The 20,698-nt window shown below is 45.3% G+C and overlaps 1 protein-coding gene across 1 annotated transcript in view; it reads right to left on the reverse strand.

Annotated features, from left to right (window-relative positions):
• The window catches only part of SLC2A9 (solute carrier family 2 member 9), a 257,458-nt gene that overhangs the window by 148,204 nt on the left and 88,556 nt on the right, over positions 1-20,698 (reverse strand). Inside the window, exon 6 of the mRNA XM_047091840.1 lies at positions 9,620-9,765. Coding sequence (XP_046947796.1) covers positions 9,620-9,765 — 146 coding nt within the window. The remainder of the gene's footprint in view (positions 1-9,619; positions 9,766-20,698) is intronic.

The raw sequence follows: 20,698 nt of genomic DNA on the forward strand, positions 1-20,698 counted from the left end.
ACCCTGGAAGACCCAGGAAGAAATGTGACCACAGAGAGCTTGGAGTGCAGACAGCCACACAGCTGGAAGAGGCAGGGGACAGAGTCTCCTCTAGGGCCCCTGGAGGAACACAGACCTTCTGACACCTTGATTTTGGCCCGATGAAACTGGTTTGGAATTTCGGCCTCCAGGAATATGAGAGAACACATCTGAGCCTCTGTTGTGGTGATTTCTTATAGCACCAACAGGAAACTCATGCACTTATGAAATATCTAATCTCACAAACACAAAATCATACTATAATGTGATGCTATATTATTTCTCCTATAAAATACCAGAGTTATTTAAATGCTTGTGGATGACAAAAGTACAGGGACAGGTATGCTCTTGAACACTGCTGGTGGGAAAGAAAATGGAGCCAGCCCCTCAGGGGAAAGATTTGATAATATGCATGAAAGCCTTAAATAAATTTATATTCTTTGACCTACTGTTTCCATTTCTGGGGCACTAACCCACATAAATAATTAGAGAGCTGAATAATGATTTATGCAGAGGACTGTTCATCTCAAGTTTTCAAACTGCAGTGTTTCTTTAATAAACACCAGAACAATCCAGATGTCCAGAAAATAAAAGAACAATAAAACAGATGATCATAACTCATAAAACAAAATACTGTACAATTATTAACATTATCATGCCAAATAATTCCCATGACTTCTTCTCCACATAATGTTGCAAAATAATCAGCATATAAAAAGATATGCACATGTAATGAACTAAATGCGTGTGTGGGGGCAAGATTATATGATTAAAACTAACGGAAAGAAAAATTAAAAATTAGAATGTTTATCCAGAAATGGTAAAGTATAGAAGCTTTAATGTTTTCATTTTCCAAATTCTTTCACATTATATACAATGGGTATGGATGCATCACGGTCATAAAAATCAAGCACATAAGTTAACAGAAAAGACTTAAAAGATTTATGTGGGGGCGGGGGGTTGGGGGAAATAGGTGACGGGGGTTAAGGAGCGCACCTGTCGTGGTGTTGTACAGAGGTGTTGAATCACTATGTTGCACACCCGAAACTAATATTACGGTGTAGGCTAACTGGAATTTAAATAAAAACTTTTTTACAAGGGAAAAAAGATTTATGAAAGAGCTGTTTGTTTCAATATTATTCACAGTGAAAATTCAAAAGGCAAACGTGTTCAATACCGGACAATGGCTTCCTAGACCCCTTTGTGATGGAACCCGATGATGCTAATGAAACGTTTATTTACACTTTACGAATGTGCTTGTAAAGAATCTTTAGTGATGCAGAGAAATGAACCTGATATGGTAGTAAGTGATTCTTTAAAAGCAGAACACAAAGCTAGGCACGGTAATCTCGACCGTGTAACAGATACATAGAAACATAGAAGGAAACGGACCAAAATACTAAAAGTACCATCCTCCCCTAACATGGCCGAATTTCAAGTGGCTTTACTTCCTTCTTTCTGTTTTTCAAATTTTCTGAGCTGAGCCCACAATATTTCTACAAAAGAACACAATGGATGTCAGTCGTGGGAGAAGTATGTCCCCAGTAGAACAATGATGAGCCCTGAACTGGCACAGGTCTTCCCTGGCCTGGTAGCTCACCCACCAAGGATGTTCCCCAGGTGGTCGAAACCTAGCATTTACGGCCCCAAGTTGTTCCCCTGTCTTCTCCCACTTCTGCCTACAATTTTCATGGAAGTGCCTTTCTTCTTCCTCACTGCAGGAGAAATAGCTAATTAATATGTTTGCAAAATATCCTTTGGAAGCATAAAATGTCACATAAATGTTCAACTCCCACATGTTTTACAATGTGTGTTTGATTAAATTCGCAGCACAAGTGTTAATTCCCACATTCACTTCCCCATCTGGCCTTCTGGCGACTGTGCTAAAAGTCCTCCCACTACTCCCTCCGACCTCTGCATTTCAAAGCAATTGTTTGCATGTAAATGCAGTCCTTCCCTTCTTACTTTTTTTTTTCCTTTTCACAAGCTGAGTTGTCCCTGTCTTTGAAGGTAACTGAGAAACAGGACGAACACAGAGAAAATGAGATTCTGACACTCAGTGAAATAACTGTGTGTCTCACGTAGCCAGAATACCACCAATCCCCACTGAGATGAATGAAAAGTTCTGATCTGACATTCCTTCCTGTACCAGAAGCCCAATATCCATCTTCCTGGAGCATGGATTTGAAAAGAAGGCATTCACCGAGTTAACAGCCTGTGGCCAGGTCCAAGATGCTGGAAAAATCCAATCTGATGGGAAAAGACAGTCCCTGGGCACCAATGGCATACCTGCTCAGCTGGCTCGGGGCCAGAAGGCGGGCCTGCGCACCTGTTGCTGAGGGAGCACCTGCCTGGGAATCCAGGTACCCCGGGGGCCTCAAGTCAGCTCCACCTTCAAGTTGCTCTGTGATTTGGACGGTTCCTTTCGGTGACCTTGTCATCTTTGAAGCGGCATCTGTGAAGCTGCTTCTCCTCCGGGGCTCCCTATCTCAGCATCTGGTGCCCCACTTTACCTGGCTGACCTGCCACACACCAGGAGATGTCCTGGCTCCTCCCACCTCTAACAAGGCACGCCGCCATTCCCCATCGAGAGAGCGTGTCCACTTGTCCCCCGCCACTACTCGACACCAAGCTCCTGTCTCCCCACCAGACCAGCGCAGTCTCTCCGGGTTTGGCTGGGATCCAATCTGCTCTCCACGTGGCAGCCCAAGTCTTTCTTTTAAGTGTACATCTTGTCCTACCGCCACTGGTGGATGATGGCTCAGTGCTCCCGAATGAAGAGAAGCCTCCACAGGTGCCCACGCTCCTGATCAAGGTGTGTGAAAAGCGGCCCACGAGGCAGGATCCAGACCACAAATGGGAGGGTTTTTTTCAAGGTCAACTGGTTTCCAATATTTAAAAATCAAGTAGGGTATCTGGGTGGCTCAGTCCATTAAGCATCCAACTCTTGCTTTCTGCTCAGGTTATGATACGACAGTTCGTGAGATTGAGCCCCACGTCTGGCTCTGCACTGGCAGTGCAAAAACTGCTTGGGATTCTCTCTCTCTCCCTCTCTCTGTGCCCCTCCCCTGCTCTCTCTCTCTCTCTCTCAAAATAAATAAGTAAAACTTTTTTTTAAAAAAATCAAGAAATTTGACATGAAGATCTGGATTCTAACTTCTCTTGAAAATCAGAAAACTGATCACCTGCAGCCCAGTATCTGTCACGGAAACAGTAGCAGCTGCTCTCACTGAACAAGGCATGTCCCCCCAGCCATCACAGGGCCACTGAAGCCCCTCATCTTGCCTGCCCTTCACTGTACTCACAGTGTGTGGCCCCCGCTTGCCTTTCCATGCCCCCGCCCCTCTCCCTCTCAGTGCCCTAGTGCCCCTGGGGTTTTGCCTCTAGACAAATGACAGGGCCTTCACTTATACTGTGTCCTCTGCCTGAAACACTCTCCCCTGTCTGTCCCCACCCTCCTGGCCTGGGTAAATCCTACCAACCCTCAAGGCATGAGTTTAAATGTCACTTCTCACAGGACAACCAACCATTCCTGGCACCCGCTCTAGGATAGTGTCCTACCTTTCCCCCATCGTGCTGGTCATCTTCGGTTACCTGTCTTTCCTGTGAACTCCCCAAGGGCAAGGACTAGTCTGACCTCTGTGCACGGCTACCAGGAACCAGTCCAACACGTGGCACAGAACAGTTGTCTAAAACACTTTCTGGATGAGTGAATAAACTTGCAAACCTCTGGATTTTGTGCACGCACACGTCTGTAAGACAGGATCTACTGGACGGAAAAGAAGCTGAAGCCAACAGAAATAAAGCATGGGACGGGGACGTGCGCAGGGTGTCTGTTTTGGGGACGTGCTGCACAGTGTCACTGTTTGTCAGAGGAGCTCCCCAGAGGAAGGCGTGCTGGTGTGGAGCTCGAGGACCTGCAAGCATGCCTGCCACCAAGGGGGTCCCTGGTTCGCGGAGGTGGGTGACCTTCCCAGGGTCACACAGTCCATGCGGACTGTGGTCGTCATAAAGGTGCAGAATATACCCAGCTTGTGGACGTGCCCAAAGCTGCAGCTCCAGCATCCAGCTCAGTGTTCCAGAGTGTGCTGGACGGGTAAAGGAGTGAGCAAATGACAGGAGAAGACAGAGGTTCACGAAAGACCAAAGGGCCTGCTATGGATGGAACGTTGGTGTCCCCCAAAAAAATCACATGTTGAAACTTCACCTCGAGGCAATGATGTTACGAATGGAGCCTCTGGGAGGTCCTCTGATCAGGTCATGAGGGTGGAGCCTGTATGAGAAAGAGGATCTGTCTCCCCATTTGACGACACAGAGAGAAGGCGGCCGTCCACGAGGCAGGAAGTGGGCCCTCACCAGAACCTGCTCGCGCTGACATCCTGATCCCAGGCTTCCTGCCTCCAGAACTGCAAGGAGTAAGTTCTCTCGTTCTTTTTTTTTTTTTCAATATAATTTATTGTCAAATTGGCTTACATACAACACCCAGTGCTCATCCCAACAAGTGCCCTCCTCAATGCCCATCACCCATTTTCCCCTCTGCCCTGCTCCCCCCCAACCCTCAGTTTGTTCTCTGTATTTAAGAGTCTCTTGTGGTTTGCCTCCCTCCCTCTCTGTTTATAACGATTTTTCCCCCTTCCCTTCTCCCATGGTCTCCTGGTAAGTTTCTCAAGTTCCACATATGAGTGGAGACCTATGATATCTGTCTTTCTCTGACTGACTTATTTCACTTAGCATAATACCTTCCAGTACCATCCATGTTGCTGCAAATGGCATGATTTCATTCTTTCTCATTGCCAAGTAGTATTCCATTGTATACATATAAACTACATCTTTATCCATTCGTCAGTTGATGGATACTTAGGCTCTTTCCATAATTTGGCTATTGTTGAAAGCACTGCTAGAAACACTGGGGTACAAGTGCCCCTGTGCATCAGCACTCCTGGATCCCTTGGGTAAATTCCTAGCAGTGCTATTGCTGGGTCATAGGGTAGGTCTATTTTTAATTTTTTGAGGAACCTCCACACTGTTTTCCAGAGCGGCTGCACCAGTTTGCATTCCCAACAGTGCAAGAGGGTTCCCGTTTCTCCACATCCTCGCCAGCATCCATAGTTTCCTGATTTTTTCATTTTAGCCACTCTGACCGGTGTGAGGTGGTATCTCAGGGTGGCTTTGATTTGCATTTACCTGATGATGAGTGACGTTGAGCATTTTCTCATGTGTCTGTTGGCCATCTGGATGTCTTCTTTAGAGAAGTGTCTATTCATGTTTTCTGCCCATTTCTTCACTGGATTGTTTTTCGGGTATGGAGTTTGGTAAGTTCTTTATAGATTTTGAATACTAGTCCTTTATCTGATATGTCATTTGCAAATATCTTCTCCCATTCCATTGGTTGCCTTTTAGTTTTACTGATTGCTTCCTTTGCAGTGCAGAAGCTTTTTATCTTGATGAGGTCCCAAAAGCTCATTTTTGCTTTTAATTTCCTTGCCTTTGGAGATGTGTTGAGTAAGAAATTGCTGTGGCTGAGGTCAAAGAGGTTGTTGCCTGCTTTCTCCTCTAGGTTTTTGATGGTTTTCTGTCTCACATTTAGGTCTTTCATACATTTTGAGTTTATTTTTGTGTACAGTTTAAGAAAGTGGTCTAGTTAACAGTGTTGGAAGTCCTAGCATCAGCAATCAGACAACAAAATGAAATAAAAGGCATCAAAACTGGCAAAGAAATCAAACTTTCACTTTTCACAGACAACATGATACTCTACTTGGAAAACCTGAAAGATTCCACCAAAAGACTCCTAGAACTGATACATGAATTCAGCAAAGTCGCAGGGTACAAAATCAATGCACAGAAATCAGCTGCATTTTTATACACCAATAATGAAGCAACAGAAAGACAAATAAAGAAACTGATCCCATTTACAGAACCATAGAATACCTAGGAATAAACCTAACCAAAGATGTAAAAGATCTGTACACTGAAAACTGTAGAAAGCTTATGAAGGAAATTGAAGAAGACACAAAGAAATGGAAAAACATTCCATGCTCATGGATTGGAAGAATAAATATTGTTAAAATGTCAATACCACCCAAAGCAATCTACACATTCAACACAAACCCAATCAAAATTGTACCGCCATTCTTCTCAAAGCTAGAACAAACAATCCTAAAATTTTTATGGAACCACAAAAGACCCCAAATAGCCAAAGTAATATTGAAGAAAAAAACCAAAGCGGGAGGCATCACAATCCCAGACTTTAGCCTGTACTACAGAGCTGTAATCATCAAGACAGCATGGTATTGGCACAAAAACAGACACATAGACCAATGGTACGGAATAGAGAACCCAGAATTGGACCCACAAACGCACGGCCCACTAATTGTTGACAAAGCAGGAAAGAGCATCCAATGGAAAAAAGACAGTCTCTTTAGCAAATGGTGCTGGGAGAACTGGACAGCGACATGCAGAAGAGTTCTCTTGCTCTCAAGCCGCCCAGCCTCTGGTATTTGACAGCAACCTGAGCTGAGACAGGACCCCAGCCTGGTGGCAGAAAGGACCGGACACTGATTTACAAGAGAGGAGTCCAATGAGGAATTGGAATTCCCCCTGAAAGAGAAAAACTTAGCCTCTACTGAAGCAGATGCTTATTTACTTTTTCACTCTGGGAGGACAACAGGTCTCTCTGTTGACTTTAAAATATGTTTTTATGGGGCACCTGGGTGGCTCAGTCGGTTGAGCGTCTGACTTTGGCTCAGGTCATGATCTCACGGCTCACGAGTTCAAGCCCCGCGTCGGGCTCTGTGCTGACAGCTCAGAGCCTGGAGCCTGCTGCCTGTGTCTCCCTCTCTCTCTGCCCCTCCCTCACTCATGTTCTGTCTCTCTCTGTCTCAAAAATAAATACACATTAAAAAATAAATAAATACATTTTTACATGTAAAGAACAGAGGCTGTGATTGTTATAATGTTTTTATTTTTGCCACACACATAACGTTGACTTTCAGAATTTTAAAATATTTTGAAAACAAAAAGCAAAAGAGCCTCTCTAATGTGGGATCTCACTTTGGTAAGGAGATTGTTTCCCACCTGCTTGCACTAATTCTAGAAATCACCATGCGTGTGGCAACCACAAATATTAAGTGTGCGTTATTTCTGTTTTTGCAAAAGAGAAAAAAATCGCGGCCATAATAACCCCAAAGGGTTGATAATAAAAGATCGGAAGTAGATGCTTCGGAAGTGACCTCCATCAGGTGAAGTATAAAAAGTCATGTACGATGCTATGGAAATGTAGACGTCAAAATGCTGCAAATGGTCAACCTTATGTATATTTTACCACAATAAAAAGTGTTAGCAAACATTCAAAAACATTTTCTTAATGTTTTTATTTATTTTTGAGAGAGAGAGAGACAGAGCACGAGCAGGGGACAGGCAGAGAGAGAGGAAGACACAGAATCTGAAGCAGGCTCCAGGCTCTGAGCTGTCAGCACAGAGCCTGACGCAGGGCTCGGACTCGTGAACTGCGAGCTCATGACCTGAGCTGAAGTCAGATGCTTAACCAACTGAGCCACACAGGTGCCCCCAAAAACATTTTTAAGGGATAAATGCCATCCATCTCCCATAATCTTATCATAATCCTCAGCTTATAAAACCTTCCCTGAATGAGGCAGGGGCTGGCCCTCGGCTTATTAAGGGTAAGGCATAAAGGGGCTGGTATTCTCCCAGCCTAAGCTCTTACTGTCTTATTGTGATTTAAAAAAAGAAACATATATTGTCTCTTGCCCACTTCTAGCACAGAGCTCCCAAAACCCTTGGGATTTCCTAAGAGATGAGAGTAATATCATAACAAAGCTCTTTAAGCCACACCCGCATTTATGTTAACGAAGTGACTTTGGAAGGCACCTGAGGATGGGGGCTGGGTATCCGTGGAGACAACCAAGTGACCCGGAACTTCCAGGGAGGGGACAGGACAGAGACTGAGTTCAGTCGCCAACGGCCAATGATCTAATCAACCATTCCTTTGTAAGGAAGCTTCCACAAACCCCCCAAAGGATGGGGTTCCAAGAGCTTCAGGTGGGCGAACACAGATTCTGGGAGAGTGACGTCCCAGAGGGGGCAGGGAAACTCCATGCCCCTCCCTCTGCCTTCCCCTGCGTGTCTCCTTTCTCTGGCTGTTCTGAGTTCTACCCTTTTGTGAGAAACCCGTCATCTCGTGGGTCGATGGGTCCCCGTGTTCTGTGAGCTGTTCTAGCAAATTAACCCAACTCAAGGAGAAGGTCGTAGGAACCACTGATTTATGGCCAGTCGGTCGGAAGCACAGGGGACAACCTAGACTTGCAACTGGCCTCTGAAGTGGGGACAGCCTCGTGGGACTGAGCCCTGACCCTGTGGGGTCTGACACTGCGTCCAGGTAGATGGTGTCAGAGTTGCGTGGATTCACAGGACACCCGGCTGGTGTCAGAGAACTGCTTGATGCACGGAAAGAACGCGCACGTGAGAACCAGGGTCCAGCGTGTCCCTTCTTAGCTGTGTGAGGCACGCCCCATACATGGGTCTGGAAGCAGACAGACCCAGGTTCCGGTTTCAGCCACGAGTCAGGTCTGACCTCCCCTCTCTCTGCTTCCACGTCCACAGCTGCAGAGGGGAGCCGCCCACAGAGCAGCCGTGAGGCTCGGGATGGCACAAAAAAACGAGTGCGCGAGACGTGCGCATTGTCATGAGCGCTCCTATCGCTGGAGCAGGGGCGCCGCTCACGGGGCCGGTCAGCTGTGCTCCGCTCAAGCGCCAGACCGTGGCAGGCGGCAGGCACCACCCCCATCACCCCGAGATTCAACTCCTCCCAACCCACCCCCCAACCTTCCGCTGTCAGCGGGGAGGCCACGCTCTCCCTCCTCATCCTGGCGGGATCCTCCGACAGCAGGTCATCCCCTTCCCCTCTACCCAGAGACAGAGCCACAGCCTGCGGGCCTCTCTCTGGTCTCTGTAGGTCCTCCCCTCCCTTATCACCCTCCCCCCCCCCCCACCCGGGCGAGGCTTTCCTTCCTGCCAAGGCCAGAAGGCAAGTCAGCTGTTGAACTGGGATTCAAAGTCAGGCCCTCCTGCTTCCCAAAACAGAAGACTGCAACTAACATGTTTATGTAGGAAAGACAGAGTGAGGTAGAGCAGAGCAAAACATCTTGGAAAGATGCCCCAAATACAGTAAGTGAAAACAGCCAAGTTGCAGAACAATGCGTGTGGCATGGTTCCATTAAAACAAAAACAACAACAACTATATGTTTATATGAGTTTGTAGAAGCAAAGAAAAACGCCTAAATGAATACAAATTAGCTGCTGACAACAGTTATTGGGTGGGTGGATCTGAACATTCTGTTAAGGTTTGCATTTGTTACGTATTCTTTATGTTCTGGAAAAAAAACAAAAAATCAAACGCAGTCGAAGGAACTCGATAACTGACCTCCAGTGGTGAGTGAGAGGCCTGCGTGCTCAGGGACGCCACGGACAAGCCTTTGGAGGAAGGGCTCATCTGCAACCACCCCTGGTCCCGGAAGGGACGTGGGGAGCTGAGAGGGTGGCATCAAATGACAACAGACACGGTTGGCCGGCGAGCCGCACTTACCTTTCCCAGCAGCTCAGGCAGGCCCAGCAGCTGCCCCACGAACACGCCAATGCAGATGAAGATGGCAGTCACCTGCCCCAGAGAGCCACGGATCGCCTTGGGCGAGATCTCGTTCAGGTACATGGGGAGCGCGCTGAGGGCGATGCCTGTGAAGGAACAACGGCAGCTGTGAGAGGTCTGTCTTCTCTGCGGGAGGAGCACCCTGGTCAGCGAGAGGGCTGTCTCCCTCGAGGGAGATGGGTCAGGGCCCCCCCCTCTGCCGTGCCCTGATAAGAACAGTGCTGCAGCCACAACACTACCCCAAGCTTTCTGCACCAATCGCTGATGCTTTGACATGGCCTGTATCGTTTAATCCAGAAGGCATGGCTGGGAGGCAGATTTCATAGAAGGGAAAACAGACGATGAAGGTGGCGGTGATGGTGGTGACAGTGAAGGTGGTGGTGGTGGTGGTGATGATGATGAGGGTGATGATGGGGTGGTGGTGGTAGTGATGGAAGTGGTAGCGGCGATCGTGGTGGTGATGGCGGTGGTGGTGATGGTGATGGCGGTGGTGATGGTGGGGATAGTGGTGGAAGAGGCAGTAGTGGTGGAAGAGGTGGTGATGGTGGTGATGGAGGTGGTAGTGGTCATGGTGGTGGTGGTGGTGGAAGAGGTGGTGGAGAAGGTAGTGGTGGTGGCGAGGTGGTAATGATGGGAGATGTGGTGATGATGGCGTGGTGGTGATAGTGAAGGTGGTGGTGGTGGTGATGACGATGATGATGGTGGTGGTGGTGGTGGTGGTGATGGTGGTCGTCGTGATAGTGAAGGTGGTGGTAGTGACGATGATGATGATGGTGGTGATGATGGCGGTGGTGGAGATGGTGACAATGGCGGTGGTGGTGGTGGTGGTGGAGATGGTGATGATGACGGTGATGGTGATGGTGGTGGTGATGGAGGTGGTAGCGGTGATGGTGGTGGTGATGATGGTGACGGTGGTAGTAGTGGAAGAGGTGGTGATGGTGGAGAAGATGATGGTGCCGGTGGAAGAGGCGGTGGTGGTGGTGATGGTGATGGCAGTAGTGGTGGAAGAGGTGGTGATGATGGAGAAGGTGATGGCGGTGGTGGAAGAGGTGGTGGTGGTGATGGTGGTGATGATAATGCTGATGGAGGAGGTGGTGACAGTGGTGGCGGGAGTGGCAATGAGAGCGGAGGTAGTGGTAGCAGACGGTACTGGTGGTGTTTAGCAGCCAACACACCTAGTGCTTACCGAGTAGCGGGATCCTTCTTATCTCTATGTTTATTAACTTACATATTTTCATAGTAACCCACTGAAGTAAATGTACTACCGTTATCCTTATTCTAAATATGAGGAAACTGAGGCACAAATGGAGTAACTTTCCCAAATCACCAAGTGATGGCCAGAGAGGCCCGAAGAGATTATTTTGCCCAACAGGTCAGGTCTCTGATTCTAGAACTTGAGCTTCTCCCACTAGCTGACCGTGTCTCTTTATGTAAGTCACGGGACTCAGGTAGGGTAGATACTATTATACCCATTTTACAACATTTTATAGAGGGCTTGTCAGTTTCAAGAAGCCCAGTTTTCCACCTGTACCTGGGCAAGGCTATTCTCAAATCCCTTTACAGGCCCACAAAGGTCTATAGACCTTATCGCAGGCTGGCTCACGGCTCGTCTGGAGCACAGACGGCACACCCAGAGCCACACTGCCTCCCGGGGAGAATCCCTGTAACTAACAGGCCATGAGGCCTTGGCTGGGGGAGTTAGCGTCTCTAGGCCTCGGCTTCCCTCTCTGCAGATGGGCTAAGAACTGAGCCTAACTGCACAGGGCGGCTGGGAGAGTTCGCGTCTGCTCACTGTGCAGTGCTCTACAAATCAGTGCCGACAGCACTCATTCTTATTGCCTGACTTTTCACCAGACTGTGGGGGCATCAAACATTTCTTTCCTTCCCTGGCCTCCCCATGCCTCTCGCACCTCCCGAAACACTCTAGGTACCAATCAACGTGCTTCAAGTTAAGCTGAATTCGCCCCAGTCGCCAGCCGTCAGAGAGGCCCTTCCTTTAAAAAAAGAAAATTAGGAGAGGGACTATGTGGCCCAATTTATAAGCCGAGGATCTCCTTCACTGCATCGCAGCCCAAAACAACTTTTCCTGCCTCACCAGAAAGGCAAACACGCTTAAGGTACAAAGAGATGGGAATTATCTGCAAAGTCACAACATAAGCAAGATGCTGTTTGAATTTGTATCCAAAATACACACGCTGAAAACAGCTGGCCTCGTGGAAGCACTGGCTGGCCGGGGACCAGCTTGGCACCTTGCTGCCTGGGGTGGGGAGCACCACAGGGGGAGACACGTACAAGGACTCAAGTCCCAGAGCCCCGGCTTCCTCGCCAGGTGACCTTGATCAAGTCAATTAGCTTCTCCTAGCCTCGGCTTCCTGATCTATAAAATTAGGGTAATAATTGCTGTCTATTTCTGTTGCAGTGGCAATGAAATTATCACACATAAGGCTTCTGCCTCACATGTGGTCACTTGACAGGCACTTAAAAAACTGTCAGTTTCCTTTCCCCGATGCTCCTCCTCCCCGCTGGGGCTAATCACCTCTCAAAAAATGAATGAGGAAATGATAAAGCTGATGGGAAAGAGGCGGTGAGGTGGTGGTGAAGGGCACAGAACCACAGCTGGGACAGTAATTATACCCCCTTCACACAGGTGCTGTGCACAGGTAAGATGTATGTGAAATGCTTTGCAGGTGCCTGCATACAGTAAGCTGTCGATAAGTGGTGGCCGTTCTCCTCTCCCAGCTGTGAAATGACATGGCAAAATGCGATGCTGGTGGCTAAACCGGGGCCGAATGAGGAGGCAGTCTACATGAAAGCCACCACATGCCAGTTGGCTGGGGACTGTCCCGGTTTTAGCACTGGAAGTCCTGCGACCCAGGCAAACCAGGGGGTAGGTCATCCGAGGCCCGTAGTGCTGCACCAGGCATCCCACACCCCTGAGTGGCCTCTCTCAACCCACGACCCCCATCTCTTGCCACTCTTCCTCCCCAGCCTTGGGGTTCGCTGAACCCCAGGAGCATACTGACTGTAGGATATTGGCCTTTGCTGCTCTGTTTATCTGGAACCTTCGTTGTCACAGCCCCATAAGCTGACCCCCGCCTGTGCTTCCTGTCTTACCAAGCCCCCAGCAAAGTGACCTCATTTGGAAGTTGTTTGCAGATGTACTCAAGTTAAGAGGAGGTCATACCGAATAAGGGTGGGTCCTAAATTCAATGACTGGCATCCTTATAAGAGGTCATGTGAAGATACCGAGAAGGAGGCCATGTGAAGATGGGGACAGGGCCAAGAGAGACGCCAGTCAGGGAAGGCCAAGGGGTGCAGAGCACAGAAGAGATTCACCCTCAGAGCCTCGAGAAGGAACAAAGCCTGCCCGCACCTTGATGTTGGGCTTCTGGCCTCTGAACTCTGATAGCATGATCTCTATTGTTTGAGGCCCGCCCCCGGGAGACTAGCACACCTCCTCACTGAGGCCTTCCCTGGCCACCTGCTGGAACTGGCCCCTTCCCCAGCTCTTTGTCTCTGCATCCAGTCCTGGCTCCCCCGAGTGCTTAGTGCTTTCTGCATGTTTCTTGTTTGGTATTTACTCGACCGTCTGTTTCCTCACCCGCAGCCACAGTGAAGCTCCCTGAGAGCACGGCACCTGCAGCGCCAGCCCTGGGACAGACAGGGGCTTGATTAACGTGTGTTACGGGGGCCTGGGTGGCTCAGTGGGTTAAGGTCAGACTCCTGATTTCGGCTCAGGTCACGATCTTGCGGTATGTAGGTTCAAACCCCGCGTCGGGCTCTGCGCTGATGGTGCAGAGCCTGCTTGGGATTCTCTCTCTGTCTCTGCCTCTCTTTCTGCCTCTCTCTCAGTCTCTCTCTCTCTCTTTGCCCCTCCCCTACTCTCTCTCTCTCTCTCAAAATAAATAAACAAAAAAGAAACAAACCACGTACTGAATGGGTTCCCGCCCACTACTGCTCTACTGTTATGTTTAATCCCGGCTCAGAAAGGCCGGGGTCAGCAGATACCAGCGATCTGGAGTCGCGGACCCTGGCAGGCTGGTCCCTGGTTACAACTGTGGTCTATGGGAGCAGGCCCCCCGGTGGGCAGTCAGACAGCGAGCGGAGACTCCGAGAAGTGAGCAGAGGGCAGCCTGCCTCGTATCTAAAACATCACAACAGTCCCAATGTACCGAGCCTGCTACACCTTCCAGAAGGCCTTCCCCTTCCTCAGGGTGCACGGTCTGATGGTGTGCAAGGAGCAGTCAGGGCACACTCCCTCACACAGGCGAGCTTAGCTCTTCGATTCCTCTCAGAGTCCAATTGGATTGTCAGCTCTTAGCCCTCAAAAAGCAGAAGGGACCTCGGAAAACATTTTCTAGGGAAATCAGAGATGCTGAAAGAAATACTCTAGGGACACCTGGAAATGTACATTTTCCTACTGGGGTAAAGAAAAATTTGAGTCCAGTCCAAAGTATTTACTGAATGTAGTAAGTCTTGACTTTTGAAAATCAAATTATGACATATACTTTTTAAAAAGTTTTTTCAATGTTTATTTATTTTTGAGAGAGAGAGAAAGCAGAGTGTGAGCAGGGGTGGGGAGGGGCAGAGAGAGAGAGGGAGACACAGAACTCGAAGCAGGCTCCGGGCTCCGAGCTGTCAGCCCAGAGCCCGATGTGGGGCTTGAACTCACAAACCACAAGATCATGACCTGAGCCGAACGAAGTTGGACACTCAACCGACTGAGCCACCCAGGCGCCCCAAATTATGACATATATATTTTTTTTTAATTTTTTTTTTTAATGTTTATTTATTTTGGGGACAGAGAGAGACAGAGCATGAACGGGGGAGGGGCAGAGAGAGAGGGAGACACAGAATCGGAAGCAGGCTCCAGGCTCTGAGCCATCAGCCCAGAGCCTGACGCGGGGCTTGAACTCACAAACCGCGAGATCATGACCCGAGCCGAAGTCGGACACTCAACCGACTGAGCCACCCAGGCGCCCCAAATTATGACATATATTTTTAAATCGCGCAGATAATACGCGTGTAGTCTGATGAATCATCACAAAATGCGCACGCCTGTGCAACTCCCACCCAGGTCAAGAATCAACCTACACACACACACACACACACACACACACACACACACACACACGAATCAACCTACAATACCAGCCCCCCGGAAGCCGCACCCTGTGCTTCCTCGGGACCACCATCCTCTCCCTTTTCCCCCAAGGTCACCACCAGCCTGATGCTGTCACCAAAGATGCGTGTACACAGAATCACAGGGGATGTATTTCTCGGGTATTTCATCTCCTTTGTGTTTCTCACGAACGTGAAATGCATCCGTGCTGTAGCACACAGCTGTAATCTGTTCGTTTTTATTGCTGTGTCATATTCCAACATGTGAGAGTATCACAATTCATCCACCGACACTTCAGTGCTCTCCAGTTTGGGATTAACACTAACAGTGCCCCATAAACATGCTTACACAAGTGTGTAGATGCACATGTGTGGAAATATATATACACAGCAACCATAAGATATGTATGTTCAGTTTTGGTAGATAAACAGTTTCCCCAAATTATCACACCAACTTACACCTTTATAAGAGACGTATGAAATACTTTGCTCCACATTTTTGCCAATATTTGGCATTACTGGTCTTTTTAATTTTTAGCAATTTTGGTTTTAATGTGCATTTCCTTAATTATGAGTGAGATTTGTTTTATTTATTTTAATTTCCAGTGTAGTTAACACACAGTGTTCTATGGGTTTCAGATGTACAATCTAGTGATTCGACACTTCCACACATCACCCAGTGCTCATCACAAGTGCCCTCCTTAGTCCCCATCACCTATTTCACCCATCCCCCCACCCCCCTCCCCTCTGGTGACATCAGTTTGTTCTCCATGTAGGTAAGAGTCTGTTTCTTGGTTTGTCTCTCTCTTTTCTTTTGCTTGTTTACTGTTTCTCAAATTCCACATATGAGTGAATTCCACATATGGTATTTGTCTTTCTCTGACTTATCTCACTTAGAATAGTACTCTCTAGCTCCATCCACGTTGTTGCAAATGACAAGACTTCATTCTTTTTGACGGCTGAGTAATATTCCAGGACATCTCACATCTTTTTTATCCCATCATCTATCGACAGACACTTTGGGCTGCTTCCATAGTTTGGCCACTGTAAATAATGCTGCTGTAAACATGGGGTGCATGTATCCCTTTGAATTAGGGTTTTGTATTTTTGGGGTAAGTAGTGTGATTACTGGGTCATAGATTAGTTCTGTTTTTAACTTTTTGAGGAATACTAATGTAACTTGTGAAAATGCCTATTTTGTCTCTTAGCCATTTTTGTAAGAGATGTTCTGTCTTTTTATTATTGATTTGTAAGAGTTCTTAATGTATTCTGTGTATGAGCCCTTTGTCAATTTCATTCATTGCGAATATTTTCCTGCTCTCTGTGGTTTGTCCCTTCATTAATGGTGATTTTTTTGTATGAATAGAAAGAAGTCTTTAATTTTAATGTAGTTCAATTTATCAATTCTTTTACTTTAAACTAGTGCTGTTCTGTCCTGTTTAAGAGATCTTTCCGTGTCCTAAGATGATGAAAATATTACATGGTATGTTACCTTCTAGGATATTTATGGTTTTACCTCTCATCTTTAGAGCTATAATCTACGTGGGATTGATTGTGCGTATGAAGTCAAGGAGTGTTCAGGTTTCATTTGTAATGGCATTAAAATGTCAGGTGTCAATACAAATGCAGTATTGCCACCTTGGATGGCGCAATCTGGACTTTATCCCTAAGACAACTCCCCAGAGAGAAGCAGCAGCAGAAAAATACAGATAACAACTCTTGAACAATAAGCCTCTGTTTTGCAAAAACAGCTACGATGTACCAATAATAACTGACGTTATACCTGTAGAAATTTCCTGACCATAGACATAAGCAAAAAGGGGTTCTTTCACGGTTGCTGGGATTATTACTTTCCTTCCTGGTTACCCCAGGAACTCATGTTTCCGGAAAGATGCAATACATAGAAACATTCCATTTAAAATAAATTTCACATAAAATATTCCAAGCATAAAAACACAGGTGCATATTAACATCTGCTCCCTTCTTGGAGTCTGCAGTCCCCATCAGACTACCACTGGGTCCTGTTCCCATACAGCACAATCACAACTGAGTACCAGCCTGCCAGGGGCTGCAATTCCCAACCACTGGTGACCCCAACTGACCTGACATCATTTATTGAAAAGACGCTCTTCCCTTCAGCTCTCCAGCTACACCTTCACCACAGATAAGTGTCCATATATGTATGGCTCAGCTTCAGAAGTCTCATTTCTAGTCCACTGATGTATTTCTCTCTCTTTGCACCAATCTGCACTGTCTGAACCACTGTAACTTTCTAACTGTTGATGCCCCACAGATTAAGTTCTCCCATTTTTCTTTTTCTGGAAGATAATCTTGTGAATTCTCAGCACTTTGTATTCCCATGTACATTTTAGAAGCAGTCTGAAATTTCCATTTTACAAAACCTGCTTGGATTTGCTTGGGTTTGTATCGAATCTATAGATCAGTATAGAGGGAACATCATTATAATGTTGTCTTCCAACTTGTGAATATGGAATACCCCCCATGTATGTGTCTAATTTCTTTCCATAATATTTTATAGATTTTTATGTAGATAATAAGGAGATTAGAAATTGCACATTTCCCACTAGACTTATTCGTGGGTATTTGACGGTTTTTACAGCCTTTTAAATGGTATAGTTTATAAATTTCACTTTCTACATAAGAATACAATTGCTTTTAGTGTATTGACCTTATGTATAGAAATAAAATTGCATTTAGTGTTACAAGTACACAAGTATGATGACTTTTTATCCAGAGACCCTGGTAGCCAAATCCACTCCCTCATTCTAAAGTTTATTTATAGATTTAGATGTTTTATGCATTCATGACATCGGTGACAGATGACAGTTTTAGTTCATCTTTTCCAATCTTCATACCTTGTGTTAAAAAAAAATTTATTTGCCTCGTTGCATTAGCTAGGACCTCTCATACTATGTTGACTCAGAGTGGTGACAGCATGTATTTTGTGTCGCTCCTGAGCTCAGAGAAAAACCTATCAACATCTTAGTACTGAGTATGATGACTGCTGTAGGTCTGGGTAGACAGCCTTCATTAGTATAAGGAAATTTTCTTCTATTCCTCGTTGGTTAGAGTTGTTTTTACATTTTTTTTTTTTTTTTTTTGCCGTAAGTGGATACTGAACATTATCAACTGTTTTTTCTGCATATGTCAAAATCATCACATAATTTTGTCTTCAAATGTATTCTATAAATATGATGAATCACCCTGACTGATTCTCAAATGTTAATCCAATCTTCCACTGCTGACGTAACTCAGCTAGGTCTTGACCTATTATCTTTTTATGTTTTATGTTGTTTACCGTTGAAATTGTTCGCTAAGTCTTTGCTTAGGATTTTTATATCTATGTTCCTTAATGATATTGGCCTGTCATTTTTTCCCTGTAGAGTTCTTATAAGGATATGCTATCCAGGATACACTCATCTTATCAAATGAGCTGGGAAATATCCCCCATGGAAATGTTTATACAGAATTGGTATTGTTCTCTCTTAAGGAAGCTTTGAATCACCTTTGTTGGGAGGTTTTTAATTATATGTTCAACTTATTTAATAGAATAGGACTACTAGATACTCTAATTCTTCTTACATCACTATTGGTTAAGATTTCTCTTTCTAGGCATTTGTACACTTTAAGTTTTCAAATATATCACATCACAATATATTCTTATCTCTCTAATGCTTCAGGAGCTGGCCATTTAAAACCTAATATTAGTTATTAATTCCTTCTCTTTTTATAAATAGTCTCACAAGGGCTTAGCAATGTTATTAATCTTTTATAGAACTCACTTTGATCTTGCTGATGCACTCCAATGAAAATTCCCTTTCCAACTTCTTGAGATGGAAATTTAGATTACTGATTTTTAGCCTTTTGCATTTGAGGTTATAAATTTTACTCGAAGTATGGCTGTAGCTGTAGTCCACAAATTTTGAGATGTCTTGTGTAGTATTTTCATTATCATTTAATCCAAACTATTTTAAAATTTCCATTGTGATTTCTTTTTGTCCCTCTGGTTACTCAGAAATACACATTCATTACTTGGAGTGTGTGTCAATTACATCTTAGTTTCCAAACCTGTGAAGATTTTCTACTTATACTTTTGTAATTAGCTTCTAACTTAATTCTGCTGTGGTCAGAGAACATAGTCTAATAGTAATCCTTTTAAATGTGTTGAGACTTGCTTTATGGCTCATCATATGGTTGATTTTTGTAAATGGCCCATGAAAGCTAAAAAGAAACGTGTGTTTAACAGTTCTAAAGTTTAATGTTCATATGTTGATTAGCTCATATTTGTTAACTGTATCATTCAAACATTCTAGCTACTACTGATGTTTCTGTCCACTCGTTTTATCAATGGCTGAGACAGTATTTCTCATTTCAGTCTGGCTAACTTTTAGCTTATACTCACTTTCAGTTTATACATTTTGATGCTTTTTATTAAGTGCATATCAAATTTAGAATTATTATATTCCTGACAAACTGAATGCTTCATCATCATGAAACCTCTCTCATTGTCTTTAGTAATTTTTGTTGCCTTCAGATCTACTTAGGCCCTTATCAGTACTGCCGAGCCATATTTACGGGCTTGGGTTTGCCTGGGATTGCTTTTTATATTATTTTATTTTCAATCTTCCTATGTCTTTACATCTAAGATACAAACAGCATATACACAGGTATTTGATTTATCCGGTGTAACCATTTTTATCTTTTTAAAAAAAATTTTTTTAATGTTTATTTATTTTTGAGAGAGAGAGAGAGAGAGAGAGAGAGCATGAGCAGGGGAGGGGCAGAGCGAGAGGGGCAGACACTGAATTGGAAGCAGGTTCCAGGCTCCGAGCTGTCAGTACAGAGCCTGACACCGGGCTTGAACTCACAGACTGCGAGATCATGACCTGAGCCGAAGTCGGACGCTCAACCGACTGAGCCACCTAGGCGCCCCACCATTTTTATCTTTTAATTGGAGTACTGAGTCTATTTAGTGTTATTCTTGTGTTTAAATATAACATCTTACCATTTGCTGTTCTATATGGCACTCTCCTATATTCGGTTTTCTCTCCTCTCTTGCCTTCTTTAGGATTAAGTATTTTTAAGTCATTTGATTGTTATGTTATTTTCTCTTCTTTAAATTATTGCTCTAGAGGTCATTTCATGAATCTGTGTCTTAGTGAAATCTAATATAAAGTAGTACATTTAGTATTTCCCAGACAATGCAAAGAATGTAATACACTCCAATTTCATGTACTGCCTTCCTGATTTATATGCTATTTTAGTTGTGTATTTTAATTTTTCTGTCTTCTTCTCTTCACACAGGCACACACACACAGACATGCACACACACAGAAACACACACAGACACACACACACCCCCCTGTATGGTACCTGAACATCGTCAGGTAGCTATGCTGTTATCTGTACTGTACATGTGAGGAAAGGGATAGAGGGATAGAGAAGTCTGTCTGAGGTCACCCAGATGGTAGGTAGCAGGGCTGGGACCAGAATCCATCCTTCAGAACACCTCACATGCTCTCTGTCATGTTAAAATTGGACTCAAATCATAACATATGCTCTTACTTCACAATCTCCTATTGTCTGATGTTGTTTAATGAGTAAACGATATAGCTCCATGTGGCATGCGAGGTCCAGAAGTTTCAAGAGACTATTCAAGATAGTAGGTCTAAGGTGAGTACAAAAGGAGCCAAAGCAGATTTTTTTGTAGAGTTGGTAGAAACCTCAGCCACCAGAGTCCACTCCTCCTTATTTTCTAGATGACATTAGTGGGGTCCAGAGAGGTGAAATGATGGTCCCAAGGTCACCTGGCAAGTCAATGGTAGAACCAGAACTTAAAGTCACTTCCTTGACCCTGATTTTATATTCTTTCCATGT

Source organism: Lynx rufus, unplaced genomic scaffold (genome assembly GCF_022079265.1).
Source record: "Lynx rufus isolate CCGP_SWC_20201006 ecotype Redwood Valley unplaced genomic scaffold, mLynRuf1.p SCAF_3, whole genome shotgun sequence".
In the NCBI taxonomy this organism is placed as follows: Eukaryota; Metazoa; Chordata; class Mammalia; order Carnivora; family Felidae; genus Lynx; species Lynx rufus.